This window comes from Rhinolophus ferrumequinum, chromosome 16, assembly GCF_004115265.2.
Source record: "Rhinolophus ferrumequinum isolate MPI-CBG mRhiFer1 chromosome 16, mRhiFer1_v1.p, whole genome shotgun sequence".
Classification (NCBI taxonomy): Eukaryota; Metazoa; Chordata; class Mammalia; order Chiroptera; family Rhinolophidae; genus Rhinolophus; species Rhinolophus ferrumequinum.
In genome coordinates, this window is record NC_046299.1 from 10,254,913 (window position 1) to 10,271,465 (window position 16,553).

Below are 16,553 nucleotides of genomic sequence, written 5' to 3' on the forward strand. Positions count from 1 at the left end.
AAAAGAACTTGGGGCAGTAAACTGCTCTGAGTCTTAAGTTACTAGAGGGGGACTGTCCTGTGACATCACAGGCTCCAGTGGACAGTTCATTTAAGAGGGTTTGTTTAGATGCATGTCTGCTGATCAGGTTCCCAGGCTCGCCTGCAAGCCCACCCTTCCTGTCAGGACCCTTTCCCAGACCTCCACAAGTTCTTTGTGCTGGTAGGCCACATCCAGCGCACAAGATAAGTGGAAGGGTCTGCTGCTGCTTGGTGAGCCTGATCTTAGGTTTTCACTCTCAGGACTTAGCCACGTCCCCCACTCTCGCGCCCCCCCCCCATTTATTCACAGGTGTCAAGGGAAAGCTGACCAACCTACTCACGCGTAGAAGTCTTCATGTTCCCAGTGACTACTTCATTTTTGTTTTTTATTTTTCTTTTAAAGATTTTATTGGGCAAGGGGAACAGGACTTTATTGGGGAACAGTGTGTACTTCCAGGATTTTTTTTTTTTTCCCAAGTCAAGTTGTCCTTTCAATCTTAGTTGTGGAGGGTGCCGTTCAGCTTCAAGTTGTTGTTTTTTCAGTCTTAGTTGTGGAGGGCGCAGCTCAGCTCCAGGTCCAGTTGCCATTTCTAGTTGCAGGGGGCACAGCCCACCATCCCTTGTGGGAGTCGAACCGGCAACCTTGTGGTTGAGAAGACGCACTCCAACCAACTGAGCCATCCGGGAGCTCAGTGGCAACTCAGCTCAAGGTGCCGTGTTCAATCTTAGTTGCAGGGGGCAGAGCCCACCATCCCTTGCGGGACTCAAGGAGCTGAACTGGCAACCTTGTGGTTGAGAGCCCACTGGCCCATGTGGGAATCGGAGTTAGGAGCATGGAGCTCTAACCGCTGGAGCTACCGGGCCGGTGCAACTACTTCATTTTTAAACTGGAATACCATTTCTCTTGATACAGGTGGATGTGGGGGTGGAGACAGTGGCCAGGAGAAGGTTGGCATCTGTATGTGTGGCATGTTTTTATGCCAAGGACTACCTGTGTTTTTTATTACCAAAGACACTTTGATTTATCATTTCACAAGGCATTTGGGACACTACAGAAGGACTTTCTCATGTGTCCGAGAGCAGGCTGGAAAGTTATGCTAACACTGCTAACACTGAAACTTTCCTTTTTTTTCCCTTCAAGTATACATGTATTTGTGGTATTTTAAAACATGTAATTTTGGCTTATAATAAATCTGTGCCAAAAGTTGTAATCAAAGTAATTCTGCAGCTTCCAAAAAGGACTTCACAAGGAAAATCAAAATTCAAAGACATTAAAAGCCACTGGAAATGTCTACAGAAAAGGACCAGCCGGTCAAAGCAGTTGCAGCTCGCTCCAGTTGTGTATCCATACGAGTACGTCATTTTGTTTTTAGCCAAATACGCTGCATGTTCTTAAGAAAATAAGAATGTTTTAACACTAATTTTATAAACTTTGAACAATTGGAAGGTTACTTTTAAATGTATGAGTGTGACTAGTATACTTTTCTTAAGAGATCTCTGAAAAATTACCAGCAGTAATCGCTGTTCATGCTTTAACTTCCAGTATTTTAATGTTAGCTGGAAAACAGGCAAATGTGGAGGAGTGACATGGAGTGCATTTTAAATAGATTAATATAGTGGTTACCTGACTAGTTGTAAGGTGTTCTGGATACCTTTCCCAAGTCAACTCCATACTTAGGTACATACCACCAAGGCATTCTCATATTGAAGATATATTAAAGCCACTTGCCTGAGACCTGGAAAGTGTCTGTAATTGGGCTCTTTTTAAAAATACAAAGTAGCCGCCTGCCTAGTCCTGGTCTGATGAATGAATGCATTAATCTGTTTTATAGGGACCCTTGAAAAGGTAGAACAGCGGTAGAAGAGGTAACACAAATTCATACTGTCCTGAACGCTACGCAAAAAGCAACTAATTTAAGGCTGGCATGTTTTCTAGCAAAAACAACAGAATAATTATATGGCTTTATTAAGCTAGTTGAGTTTAGGCCCACTCAAATCTGAATTTGTGTGACCTGGCACTAAAGTAGAGAAGTGGATTCTTTTTTCCTTGCGTAGAAACCCTTTGCCTGTCCCCCTCCTCGTTTCCATGCACCTTTCTTGAACAAAAAGGCTCAAGCCATCCAATGTTATTTACCCCAGCCTCTCACACCTTCAAAGGAGTGTTCATGCCACTTTGCTGTGGAGGAAGTTAGCTGATTAACGAGAGCAGTCTAACCTCTCATAATCTACTGGACTCTTTATATAGACTAAATCTCTTGCTAGTATTTTCAGACAATGATGCATTTTGTTTTAGGTGACTTCATCTTAATTTCCAGTTTTGCCTTTTTTTTTTTTTTTTTTTTAATTTTATTGGAGAATAGTGTGTTTCTCCAGGGCCCATCAGCTCCAAGTAGTTGTCATTCAATCTAGTTGTAGAGGGCACAGCTTAATGGCCCATGTGGGAATCGAACCGCCAACCCTGTTCAGAGCTCGTGCTCTGAGCCATCCAGCCGCCCCTTGCCTCCTGTCTAGATCTAGTTACATGCCATGGTGTGGCATTCAGCCTGGTGAATTTAAAAATAAGGGGCGGGGGAGGAGATAAAGTAGGAGTTAAGAACATTTGCCTAAGGATCAGGCTTCATCTCACTTATGATACCTGGTGGGGTTCCAGAAACAGTGGGGCCTTCCTGTGGGAATGGGAATACGAGGGAGGTGGTGGTCCTTGTGTCCCAGTCCCTGCTCCACAATTAGTATTTATTCTGGTTTGAGGAGTGTCTGTGCCTAAAGCCAGACAGCCCAGAGTGGAACCTTCTTGAACACAGGTTATTATTATTAACCTTCTAGAGCGCAAAGCATTCCGTCTTCCATTTAGAAAGGCAACAGCTGGAATGAGCTTTCACAATTTAGGAACTCTGAAATTGAACAATTCAGGGTCAATACTGCTCCCTCCTGACATTAAGATAATTGTTTTTAAAGAATTGGAAATGGGAGTGGGGTGGGGTGGGGTGGGTACATAGACAAAAGGCTAAGTAGCAAAGTTATAGGCAAGATTAATGAATTCATATACTGTTAATGTATAAATACACAAGTTTTTTAAACAGCACCATTTCCAAGTGTATACACAATATGATTATAACTTGGCACAATTTTTAAAGGTGGAAAACGCTAGTTGCTAATTTAGTAATAAAAGATCTGGTACATAAAAGGATAAGGAGCCACTCTACCTGCTACAGATTGTGCATTTTCCACCTCCAGCTAGGACGAACAAGCCACAAGGAGGGAATACCCACCCAAATTAATACTGGAAAAGTTACTAAACCTCCACTTCTCAACACAGTGATGCCACCAGGGACTCACTTCACCTGGAATTAGATAACTGATTAAGGACAACTAAGAAATATTGTTTCAAACAATAAAATAGTCATTTTGCTGCCGACATTAGGTAAAATCGCCAGTTCTAAGTTCAATTAAGAGGCTTTTAAAAAAATATTCTAGACCTAGTAAAGTGCCTCCGTTCATAAAATTAAACATCCAAGGTTAGATTGAGACAATTTCATACTGATGATGTGCCCCTAAAATAGGTCGACGTTTACAGTAAATAAACAGCGTCTCAAAGTTGCCATATTTCAGTTGGAATACACACAGCCTTCACCGTTTGGGTGTGCACACCCTAGAAACTAAACAAATCAAAATTTTAGCGTCTAGTCTCGACCGCCCTTTGACAAAGTACTTGGAACGGCCGGCTTGCTTTGAAAAAACCAATACGACATCCGAGGTTGGACCAACGGCCGAGCTCCACGCCTCCCCAACAGCGAGGAAGAGACGGTGTGCAGACCAAAAAGGAGAGTGGGCAAGCGGTGACCCCGGGGGCGTCAGGTGGCAGCAGGCCGAGCTCAGCGCAGCTTCTTGCCCTGAAGGCCGTCCCTGGCGCTGCGTGGGGGTGGCCGCGCAGCGGGCGGCGGCGGCACTTTGGAGAGCGGGCAGTACTTGATGGTGTGCGCGTTGTCACCGCTGGCGCCACACAGGGGACACGTATAGCGACGCAGCACGGGACACAGCACTCGCCCGTCGGGTCCCTTCAGGATGTGGGTGGTGTAGAGCGCCACAGCCTCCTTGTTGTTCCGGCAGAACACGCACACCTGCAGCTCCGGCTTGAGCAAACGGGCGGCTGCAGCCCCGGAGGCGGCGTGCAGCCGGGGCTCGGCCGCCCACGCCGGGGCCCGCTCCTCGCGCGGCGCCAACTCGGCCGTGGCGGTAGCGGCGGGCGCGCAGCCCAGCAGCACGGCTGCGGCGCGACCGGCGAACGGGCTCAGCTCTGCGAAGCGCTCCTCCAGCAGCCCAGCCTCAGTGGGGCCCGCGCAGAGCTCCAGCGCGCGCAAGTCCAGCGCGCCCCCCAGGTAGCGGGCCCCAGTCCCCGGCTCGTCGCTGTCGTCGTCTTCGTCCTCGTCGTAGTCCGGCGGCCCCAGCGCCGGCCCTAGCGCCCCGGGCCCGGTCCCCGAGTGGGGAGAGCAACAAGACGAGGAAGAAGAAGACGGTGGGGAGCCGCCGTCTCCGCCGCTGGCGCAACCGAAGCGCTGCTCGCTGTCCACCGCCTTGGTGATGAGCGTGGCGAGCCCCAGGTAGTCATTCCACGAGCTGAAGGGCTGCGGGTGCGCCGGGCCCTGGGCGCTCACGTAGCGGGCGTTGGGCACGAGCGCCATGGGCGCGGGGGCGCGGCCGCGGCGGGGCGAGTGGGGAGCCCAGTGGAAAGCCTCCATGGGCGGGCTGCGGACCGCGCGCGCCGCCTCCCCGCCGCCGGCGCGGGCCGGACGGAAGGGACGCGCCGAGCCTGTCCGCCGGCCTGCCACGGGGTGGGGCCGCCTCGCCGCCTTTTATCGGGCCCCGCTCCTCCCCGCCCCCCGGCCTCGCTGCTGCGGCCCTGCCCCCTGTGCTTCCTCGCCCGGGCCACCTCGCCCGCGCCCCGGACGGAGGCGGAGCAGAGGCGGGCGGGCGGGCGGGCGAGCAATGCGCGCTCTCCACTCGAGCCCGCGCAGCTCCTGCGCCCCGCGCGCTGCGCCACCCTAGCCAGCAGCGGGGAGGCTTTCATTCTGGGAGGGGGCGAGCGAGGCGCCGCCACGGGCCCCGGCGCTAATTGGCTGCCAACCAGTGCCCCCTGCGCCATGGGCGCCGCTCCGGACGCTGATTGGTGCAGCGGCGGTAGGGGGCGTGCCCTGTCAGCGCAGCTGGGCGGGGAGGGGAAAGTAAGAGATGGGAGAGCCGGGGTGGGGCAGCCGCTGGGGCCGGCCTTTGCCTGAGCTGTGTCCTGGGTTTGAACAGGTGACCTGGAGCTCCTTTGGCCTGGTGGTGAGACTTAACCAAGGAGGGGGGTATGCATGGCGATTAGGGAAGGCCCCAAGGTTCACGCACGCACCTCCCAGCCTTTAATTCCCCGGCCCAAAAGCCCCTTCTCGCCTCCTGCCTTCTCACCAGCATCAGCAAGAAAAACTGTGGGGAAGTAGGTAGGACTGGGCCCGATCTAAGGATGCTGTTTTAAAGTCAGAGCCGCTCAGAATCAGGTGACTTCTGTTTGTACAGCTCTTTGGAGAGATTTCAACTGGATGAAATCCTTGCACAAACCTCTGACGTTCACAGAGGTTGTGGTTCTCGCCGTACTAAGTAGTGGAAGGACGCAGCACTTCCCCACAGTACGCAGCGGCCTCCCAACAGGTGTTCAGAGACTGGGTGGATGTAAGCTGCTGACTTAGGTGGGAATGGGGATTGGGCCAGAAAACCTTCCAGCCCTAGAACTGGGGTGTGTGCGTGTGTCTGTGCGTGAAGCTCCCCTCCTTCAGCAATCACAATCTGGGGTGTATGTGTAGTTTGAAAAGCCAAAGCATATTCAGCATCATAATTTAATACTTTGAAATAGATACAATAGTTTTGTAAAAACAATGGGAAAAAATCAGATTTTTTATTAGAAAGATGCCAGTTGGTCATGCCCTTCCTAGGAGAAGGGGCAACATTTTTGTTTGTTTTCATGGGAAGTAGGTAAGTTTTAGGTACTAGATAGGGTCTTTGTAGGGTTCTGTGGGACCGCGAACATGCCTCTTCAGGTGGCGGGGCTTCCCCCTCCTATTGAAGCAGGAAGCCAGGTGGCTGGTGCTGGAGGTCCTCAATAGGTGTGAGGCCATGCTCACAGGTCTGGCTGTGCCCAACAGGTTTAGAATGGCCCAGCAGAGGATGACCAGAAACTAGTGCTGGCATCGGTTAACGTTAGATTGAACGAGTGAATCAGAATGTCAGCAGTGGAAGAGATCTCTGGGATCAGGGATCAGTCAATCTAATCTTACTTTACAGGAAGAAGAAAATGAGACTCAGAGAGGGACTGCTTTAAGGTCACATGGTGAATATGTACCAGCCAGAACTAGGACCTGGGCCCCAGCATGCCTGCTTTGGTGGCCTTCCTGCTATACCCCGGACCCCGAAGGTATTTCAGACTAGGAGTCTGTGTGTGCAGCAGCAAAAATCAAGTGTAGAACACAGGAGACACTGGAAGAAGAGAAGTGAGTTGGGGCCATGCCTTTGCTTAGGCCCCCACCCTCAGGGGCAGTCCAGGGGCCAGGCGGCAGGCGCAGGGAAGGACTAGAGGCAGTGATGTGATGCCTCTTCTGGCCACCTGTCTGTGGGAAGGGTTGTAGATATGTTTTTCCAGTCTCTTCCTCACCTCCTCCTCCCTAATGGTTGATTTAAGTCCTGAAACCAGGCAGTAATATTCTGCACTTGCCAACCAGTTCCTTTTTCAAGTTTGTGTTGGCGCTCAAGTGAAAAAGTCATTCCTTTATTTCCTCCCCTTCTCCCACCAAAAATAAATAAAAGAGCCCGAGTGGCTTGGGGCTCTTGCCGAAGCGTGGCAGGTTTGCTGACACAACTCTGAGCTCTTACCACGAGAACGAGGCCCCCAGACTGGTAGGAAGCTTATTATTCTATAAATGGAAAATTCCTCTCTGTTCCTGCAGCCCTGCAGCCTGCATGCTTTCAAGGTAGGCAGACGGTTCAAGCTCTGAGGAGTGGGAGCTACCGTTCTGAGAAAAACTTCTGCAAGGAAAGTTTAAAATCTCCTGCTGCTGTGTCTGATCCCGCTTGGTCAGGCCAAAGAGAGGATGGCAAAAGAGTGAGGCCTCTCTCCTCTCCTACGTGATTGTGTGTGTGGTTTTATAACGGGAATAAAAATTTTTAAGTGAACGTGGGTAAGAACAAACGCCTTGATTTGGAGTTGCAGGCTGGGTGGGTGGGTACCGACAATTGCTAGAAGATGCCCTGGAAAGTGGTGGAAGGGAGCTCGTGGGTCCTGGGGGTCTGGCTGCGTTCTGTTTCCACAGGCTGTTCCCCTTGCCCACTGTCTAATGCCAGTAGGTGTTTGACCCAGAAGGAATATTTGGAAGTGGAGCCAAAAGTGCATGAAGGCCTTTGTTTTCTGTCACGTGCTCGCCTCAGTGCACTGGGTGACCACAGGAAGGCCGGGGTGGGTGCCTGGTTCAGCTCTGGGTTAACTATAGTTACTTTTGTCGCCAAGCACAAGCCTCAGCCTGGCGGTGAGCTCTCCGGCTCTCTTTGAGGTGGAACTGACTTCAGAGATGTTCTTAGCACCTCCAAGGAAGTTGAAGTGCCTTTTGTTCCTTTCCAGAAGTCTGGAATGCAACAGAAATAGCTGGAGTGTGAAAGTGTCTTCAAGGACACCTTTGGATTGGTGGAGGCAGGAAGACAGATCAGGACTGGCGTCATCTCAGAGGAGAGAGGGTGTTGCTCAGTTTCTCCTGGAATGGGCCTGTGTGGCGCAGGCAGAAGGCTCTGGCAGGGTGGGTGCTGGGGAGGGCTGCTGGGCTCTTTGTCTCCACCTCTTCGCGCGTGGCCCCCAGCCTGGGCCATTTCCTTTACTGGCAGCAGAACTGAACCAGGAGAGGCAACACACAGACCTCAGGCGTCTTGAGGCTCTTCAGAAACATGAGGTCAGCCCTGGGGAATGAGGCGGCTTGGCAGGTGTCCAGACAGCTACAGAGATGCTGTTTGTCAGGCTCTGGGTTCCCGCTGACTCGCCTGCCAAGCTCTTTCGAGGGGCAGGAAGTGCTTTGGCTCCCCAGCCGTGGAGCTTGGAGGCGGGTGAAGCGTTGCTGGGCACATTGGGGGCTCTCTTCTGTAACAGTGTTGACTTGGTCATTATCATGCCTCTGGGCAAGCTCCGAGAGTCCTGGGGACAGTCTCCTGCCCTCTGAGGGCTTACAGTCAGCCATGGTTGGTCGAAAGGCACAAGGAGGTGACGTGGTAAGAGCTGGCCGGGCCGGTGGCCGGTTTTCTTCCTGGCCCTTCTGCAAAGTCGTTTGTGGCCTTGGACGACAGACGTAACCACTCTGGGCCCCAGCTCCTTCCTGTGATCAGTGAGGGGCTCATCGTGTGAAGTGACAGCCACTTTTCCGTTCTTGCTTACCCTTGTTGTCGTCCTCAGGGATGAGCTGTGAAAGGTGGAAGCCAGCAGAAACATCCCATTTCCCCCGGGTAAGACTGGGTTAGCAGAGGACCCTCTTCTGGTCCCTGCAATATAAGCGGAGTTCTGTTAAGAGGACTCTGGGAGGGAGTTTGCTACCTTATTGAAAAAGGGCCTCACTTCTTCTGGACGCCAGCAGGTTGTGGAGCCGAGGCCACCCTGAGGGGCAAATCTTAAGGACAAAAAGCTGGCACACTGGTGATGGCTGACCAGAAAAGTCATTGAAAAAAAGCCTTGGGGATATTTTTGTTGATGACCTGGTGACTTGTTACGTAAGTAAAGGTAAGTAAACGTCTCCGTTGTTTCAGCCACTGTGAGTTGGGTATTCTTTTACTTGCAGCTGAATTCATTCTAACTGAAACATGTAGTAATATGAAAAAAAAATGCATTTGGTAATTCTGTCAAAAGGGTTGGATACAATATTCTGGCCAGATGGAGGTGACAACCAGGTCAGAATTGTGTGTGTGTGTGTGTGGGTGGACAGGGCAGGAAGGAAGTCAGAGAATTGAGAACAGGCTTTGTCAGGCCTCTTCTCTCACCATCCTCTACCCCCACCACCACCTTGTGCTGAAGCCTCCCAGGTGATAGTAATGCTAGTGACACCACATCATCAGACCAGGTGCTTTAGAGCTTGCCAGCGCAGCAGCCACGTGAGGCAGGTACCGTGATTGCCTCGTGTTACAGATGGGGGAAGGCCGCACAGCTCACAAGCAGCAGGGCTCAGATTGAAACCTGGGTCCCTTTCACTGCAGAGCTGGGCCAGTGCCTACTGGATGCCCCTGGTCATTCTCTGGCCATGGGGCTTCTGGGGACACATGGGCGGGGCCAGTGGAAGCACAGGGGGCGAGGGCAGGAGGAGAGAGTACAGGGAGCTACCTGGGACAAAACTGGGTACATTGCACCCTGTGTCTGATTGCCCCCTAAACAAAACCAATTCCATGTCAAAACAGTCTGGATTTTTCTGTTTCTCCAGGAGTGGGCACTTTGGTACGTGAATAATCCTTTCTCTCTGTAACATACCCTCCCTCCCCCCAGGAGTGTGGTTTGCTTTTAGGAATCTGGATTGTCCCCATTTCGTTGAAATGCCTGGAAGCTGACAGCCTGAAGGGCAGATGTCCCCAGGCTGATGGTGCTGATAATAATAATAATAATAAATAATAATAATAACAACAACAGTAGCTCTCGGGTTCGGAGCTCTTACAAGACACTCAGCAAGAACTCATATTATTTCTTAGATTCTTCCAGCAGTCCTACAATGATACCCATTTCACAAAAAAGAAGTGAAGTTTGGGGAGGCAAAAAGAGTATACCCAACATTTCCTGGCTAGTGAGTGGATGGGATCTCTCCAAGGCCTGTGCTGTGAGCCACCATACTTCCTGGGCCATCTCCTGGCCCATGGACATTCCGTTAGAATTCACTGGGTTCTGCCTCCCACCTCCTCACGTGCTTTGCTAAATGGGACCATCAACCTTCTCTTATCTTCAACTCCTGCTGTCTGCAAGGGGAGAGGAATAAAAGCTGGGGCCCCTAGTGGGGCTGTCATACATAAAATGGTGAACTATGAGGTCAAGGTTGTTCTCCAGTGGGCCTGAGGGCTGGTTTCGGGGAGGGGAGAAGATGAGGTCAGTGAAGGGGGTGAGACCCGACTGCCAAGCAGGGCTGCTGTGTACAGTTCTGCAGGGTGTGCACTGCGCAAGGGCTTCGCATCTGAGGGGGAAGCCTTTTACTTCATAGATCTGGTAATACATACTCAAGTGAATCTATGATAGTTTTCTGGCAGATCTGGAGTAAGTGTCTTTTTCTAATGGAGTTAGTATATTATGGCAATTTTGTGACATATGGGAAAAGATGTTTTACGGATGAAGTGACTTTTCCCAGTAGGCCTGACGCTGTGGCTCTGGCCAGAGGTGTGAAATGCTAAGCTTCTTGAAAGCAGGCCGCAAGTTTGCCATTAGCTAGGTGCCCACGGGCCTTCCTAAAGCTTTGAGTGAAGATGTCTTCTTAATTGAGCTGATCAGGCAGGTGCTGGGTGCAGTTCTGCCCTAGTAATTATGGGTGGATCAGCTGCTCCGTTGGGATGAACATTTTTAAGATCGCTCAAGTCACTGTAGACATCTCCTGGTCTTACATGTTCCTCGATGTTCTGAGTTCCCTAGGGATTTCTTGTACCCTGACGGAGCTTGACTCTGATGGTTTTGAGTTGGCAGTAATACCTGTTCTGGGGCTCGTGTGGCTTAGTGACCAGAAAGAAGGCAGGGTGGTGGCCTAGGCTGGAATAAATTGAGCAGCCTTGAACAAGTCATTTCCCTTCCCTGCACCTCAGATTCCTCTCATTTAAAGTAATTGGATGGCCTACATGTTTTCTTGGCTTTTTCCAGTTCCACAGTTTATTTGTTCACCCTCAAAGCCTGGGACTAAGACTGCCCTTCTCCTGAGCCCCAGGAGCTTACACTCTAATTGGGCAGACAAGCAAACAGGTGACGGTGATTTGGTGGGAGGCATATTAGTTTTCTATGGCTGCTGTAACAAATTACCACCAATGCAGTGGCTTAAAACAGCACACACTTATTTTCTCCCGTTCTGAAGGTCAGCAATGTGTCCCCCTGGGCTAAAGTCAGCTGTCTGCAGGGCTGCGTTCCTTTCTGGAGGCTCCTCGCCTCTTCCAGTTTCGAGAGGCCGCCTGCATTCCTTTGGCTCACGGCCCCCCCAATCCTTCTTCAAAGCCAGCAACAGCCGGTAAGTCCTTCTTACCTTCTTATGTTGCCATCTCTCTGTTTTTTTCTTCTGCTGCCATCTCTCTGTTTTTTTCTTCTGCCTCCCTCTTCTACTTTCAAAGACCCTTGTGATTATGTGGTGTTCACAACTCAGGATCACCTCCCTTTTTTAAAATCAGCTGCTCGGCAACCTTAATGCCGCCTCCACCTTGAGTTTCCCTTTGCCATGTCCAGTAACATACCCACAGGTCTGTGTGGCCACTGTTCTGCCGACCACACTAGCTGTGTGACCTTGGGCAGGTTATTCTCTTGAACCTCAGTTTCTTCATTTATAACAGGGTTTCTTAACCTCAGCACTACTGACATTTATTGACATAAAGAAAGAGAATTCTTTGTTCCGGGGCTGTCCTATACATTGATATTGTATAGGACAGGATATTGAGTAGCACCTTTGGCTTCTGTCTATTAGATGACAGTAGAAACCTCCCCCTTTCCCACGATGTTACAACCAAAAATGACTTCAGACTTGGTCACGTGTCCCTTGGGGAAAAAAATCGCCACAGGTTGAGGACTGATCTATCGAATGGGTATACTTCTCACCTCATAGTGTGGTTACGAGGATCAGACACGAGCTTCAGCATAGTGACTGGTGCATAGCAAGGTCCCCTCAAGTGTTAGCTATCTGCATTTTGCTTATCTGAACGCACACTACTGTTACAGTAATTAAAACAAAAGTTATTGGAAATACACTGGAAGCAGTTGGGCAATAGGCTTGAAGATGAAATTCCTACCCCCAAAGCCCAAAGATCTCTTTTCAATGAAAATATTACAAATAAATCTTAAGTATTCAAATAGTGGGTTGATCAAATAGTTCATTCCTATTACGAAAAATTCTACAACAATTTAGACAAGGCTAATATTTTCTTTCATCTCCCCAACCCCCACCCTCTATCATTCCCTTTCCAAAGGTGACCCCTGAATGTGAGTGCCATGGGGACAGGGACTTCATTTGTACTTTTCATCATTTTTCTCTCCAGAGGTTGGAGTGGTGTAGACATTCAATTCATGTTTGTTGAATGAATGAGTAAATGAATGAGTTTAGTGTGTATTATTGCAGTTCTTTAAAAATTGTTGCTATGTAAATCTTAGTGGTTGTTATTATTATACCCCCGTTCCATAGTTTAGCAGCCATATCATCAAGTTACCTAACGTCACAGAACCTTAATAATTTTATCTGCAAAATGGGGCTAATACTCTGACTGGCAGGGGGTCTCTGTGAGGTATGCCAGGTCTTTGGCCATGCGTTTACACGGGCACATGCACACTTTCAAGCTTAGTACATCGGAGATGCTATGTACTGTTCTGCAATTTGCTTTTTTCTTTTACTACATCTTTGGAGCGTTCCAGATCAGTGTACACAGAGCCCTCTTCTTTCAGCAGCTGTAAAGATGAACCATGGTTTACTTAAGGGATGGTGTTCAACTCCCTTCTCTCCTCCTGTGTCTGGCAGGTGCTCAGCAAACAAATGTCTTTGCTGAATCACTGGGCAAAGTGGTCCGCAAGCTGGAGGAGCCTGTTGATATTTTAGTTTCCATCAACTGTGCAAATCTTTGAGTCTTTTTGGTTGGAATGCGTCAGAGTCTGGTCTGCACATCTACCCGAGATTATTTTTAGCCTTTCTGGCCAGGGGATCAGCTGCTCTATGGAAACGTACACTTTGGGCCTGAGGCTGGTGTGCACGTGTTGCTTTCAGCAGGCGTTCACAACTCTTGAAGATATGCCTGGGCCTGTGGTGGCCCTGGCTCAGAAGCTGATACGGTACCTTGAGTTCCTGATTCTTCAAGCAGGACGGGGGTCTCCTGGAGATGGCTCCAGCCAATGGGTACTGGAGCCCAGGGGGTTCCTGGGTCTTTTCCTGGTCCTGCTCAGGCTGTCTCTCTGTGATGGTGGTTGGATGCTGACGGGACATCTAACGCTCTGGCCTGAGCCTCTGCCCTAGTCCTCCCTCAGCTCCAAGCACGCTGAGTGTTCACGTTTTCGTGCCTTTGCACAAGCTGTTTTCTCTGCCAAGAATACCCTTCCCTGATTCTTCCAGGTATTCAAGGCTTAGTCAAATGTCCCCTCTTTGGTGGCGCTTCCCCCTTTCCCACCTGGAAAGAGCTGGTCACTTTCTTCTCTGAGTGCCTAGACCTTGATACCTGCTCCGTCCTGGTCACCAGGTGGGGCTGATCACTGCTACCTGTCTGCTCCCCTCACCAGATGGGGGGCATCTGGAGGCAAGGAGTCTTGGTGCCCTCCTCGTGCCTGGCATATCATGGGACTTTGCAAACATCTGCTGGGGGAGGGAAGCTCAGTGATTGCAGAATAAAGACACTTCGAAACAGCAGGTGAACTGAGTGAGCCTACACAGGGGAGGACGAGCTGAGAAATCATGTGAGGAGGAAATACGGGCTGTCATAAAGAGGCCACTCCGCGCTGACTCTCTTCAGATGACTCCCTCAGCCTCTTCAGAATGGTCCTTACCGGCTGGAGCAAGAAACCCGGAGCGTCAGAGACTTTAATTCAACTCAGCTGAAATCTCTGTATTTTCTAGAAAAATACTAAAGAAGGATGGCAATCATTTCAGTGATATTTTAATGATATTATTTATAATATTATATATTATTATGATATTTTACATGTATCTAAACAACAAAGCTTCTCGGAGCACTGTCCAGGTTGGAAGTCGTGTCAGATGAGCATAATATTGGTCACTTTTCTAGGGGTCTGACCCCTAAAATCTCAGCTACCCAGGTTGAGGCTGAGAAGTGGGAAGTGAGTGAAAGGCCTTGGGTAAGTATCTTAGAGTTCTACTGGAACATTTTTTTTCTTTTTAACTATGCAGAAGAGTCAGCTCCTCTCTAGAGACCTAATAACTCTTACTTTACATACATTTGTAACAGGCTCCTTTGTCTGGTTTCTCAGCTCAAACCATAAGGTGGTGGTGGTCGTATAGGAGGTTGAGGTGATGGGTTGAGCAAGGCCTGCTGAAAGCAGTGAGAAGCGGGTAACAGACCCTGACGCTGAGGGAGGAGGCCAACAAACTGTAAAAAAGCTCTATTAGCACAGAACCATTTGGCATTTGGACAAAAAGCCCAATTTGCATCCAGTCACCTCTGTAGATATTACTGTATGAGGGCAGGACACAATCACTTGGTAATGTTAATTCTGAATTGTTGGGAAAATATTAAATTTCAGTTTCTCTGTTCTGAACGAGGCAGGAAATGCATAGTGCAGTTTAGAAAATGATTAACACATAGTTTGGTTTTTGGAGTGTCTGTCGGGTACCTACGTTCACTTTATGTGAGATTTCTCCTTTCTCAAAACCACCCGGCAAATAATAATAACGGTGGGTAATGTGTCCAGCACTGGCTAAGAACTCTACCCCATTACCTCATTTAATCTCCAACAACCCAGGGAGGTGGGTATTATGGGTAATCCCATTTTATAGATGTGAAGGGTGAGGCTGGGGTGGGGGTGGTGGAGAGCAACACAAGGTCGCACAACTAGCAAGAGCGCGAAGGGACTTTGAACCCAGGTTAATAGACTCCAAAGCCAACGCTCTTAACCCCTCAGCCCTCCTCTGAGGTGATTTTCCTCTCTTGCCGCAACAGGCTGCTGCCCTGTTGGGTGTGTCTCCTGCTGTCCTTTAATCTCTTCGCTTCCCCCAGGCTCCCTGGGAAGGTTCAAGGTGATAGAGTTGCCTCCCAGGAGGCTGGATGCATTGTCAGGGCCCCTGATGTCCACTACTGTGACATTTGCTAATGAATAGCTCGCTTCCTAGAGCCAAAGAGCATTTATCTTCTAGCCACAGGAAAACACCCACATATCCCCTGACAGCCCAAAAATGAATCCTGACTGTCTGGATATGCTCAGGGTGTACCCATGGACTTGGGTTGAACCGGCCACACCTTATCTCTCAGCCAGAGGTAAAATCTAGGGCCTTCTCTCTGAATAGTGATCGGACCAGCTGGAGGACAAGAGGTCGCAGGTGCTGGGAGGCAGGTTCCAGGGTCCTGGCCAGGAAGGCCTGGTGGCTGCATAGCGGGTTGCTCTGAGGTTGACGGTGTGTGAGCCCCGGATCTGCTGGGGGAGTCCAAGACTCTATCACACCGCCTCCCCTTCCCTAGCTGCTGCTTCAGGCCCCCATGGTTGAACACAAGTGTCACCTTCAGAGGAGAATTCACCGCACAGCAGCGTCATGGGCTGGGAAGGGCCCTGAGTGAGATGGAGCTGGGGGGGCTTTCTGACCCACCAGCAACTTGCGAGCTGTTTCCCTCCTCCGGACCTCAGATTCCTCACCGTTAAATAAAAGGGTACATGGAGTAATGTTACTACATAGCACGCTTTACAAGGTCACCGAACAGTATGACCTCCCCACTTTTGTTAAAGGAAAATTTGGAAGGTGTAATTGCCTTTATATATTTTGTGTAAAAAAAATATAGAAATATGTAATAAAAGTATAGAAGAATATACATAAAATCGCTAACAGTGGTCGTTTCCAGGTGCTGGGTTTCTGGGTGACTTTTTTGCAGTTATATCCTTATTTTTTAAAAATGCAAAAAATTCAAACCCAGGGTGTTAGATTCCAAGTACTGTTCTCCTGGCTCGTCCATGTTGTTTCTTCTACTATTAAAGCCTAACAGTGACTGTCCTCTCTTGTCCCTGGGGACTGTAGCCAGCCAGCTCACCACAGGGACCACGTCCACCTGCCAGAAAGCTCTTGGAAACTGTATTTGTCCGTTCTGCCTCCTTCCTCCTGGTGGGTTCCCCACGTTGCACACCCGAGTGTGCTTTCAGTTGGGATTTGGTGGTGCCAAACTCCATTTTCAAAACAGCCAAGCGGAAGTCTGGATCCTGTGCATTTTTTCCCTTCTCACCATGGCACGCATTGCCCCCACCCCTAGGTTCATACATCATGATAGTCCTGAAGAGGTGACAATTGGAGTAGGGTGAGGCAGGTGCGTGGATCTCTGTGGCGTCTCCTTTCCTTTCTGTCCTAACTCAGCCTGCTATGACAGGACACCATAGACTGAGTGGCTTATAAACAGCAGAAATTTATTTCTTGAAGTTCTGGAGGCTGGAAGTCCAAGATCAAAGCCCTGGTTAATTTGGTATTTTGATGGGGGCCTGCTTCCTGGTTCACAGATGACTGTCTTCTTCCAGTGTCCTCACATAGCCTCTTTTAGAAGGGGCACTAATCCAATTCATGGGGGCTCCAGCCTCATGACCTAACCACCTCCCCAAATCCTACCTCTAAATACCATCACATTAGGGATTAG

At 49.7% G+C, this 16,553-nt stretch overlaps 1 protein-coding gene across 1 annotated transcript; it reads right to left on the reverse strand.

Annotated features, from left to right (window-relative positions):
* Positions 1–3,041: 3,041 nt before the first annotated feature.
* On the reverse strand, positions 3,042–4,781 carry NANOS1 (nanos C2HC-type zinc finger 1). The gene has a single exon (XM_033129732.1). The coding sequence runs from the start codon at positions 4,754–4,756 to the stop codon at positions 3,893–3,895; it is 864 nt and encodes a 287-aa protein (XP_032985623.1). The 5' UTR covers positions 4,757–4,781; the 3' UTR covers positions 3,042–3,892.
* Between the last annotated feature and the right edge of the window lie 11,772 nt (positions 4,782–16,553).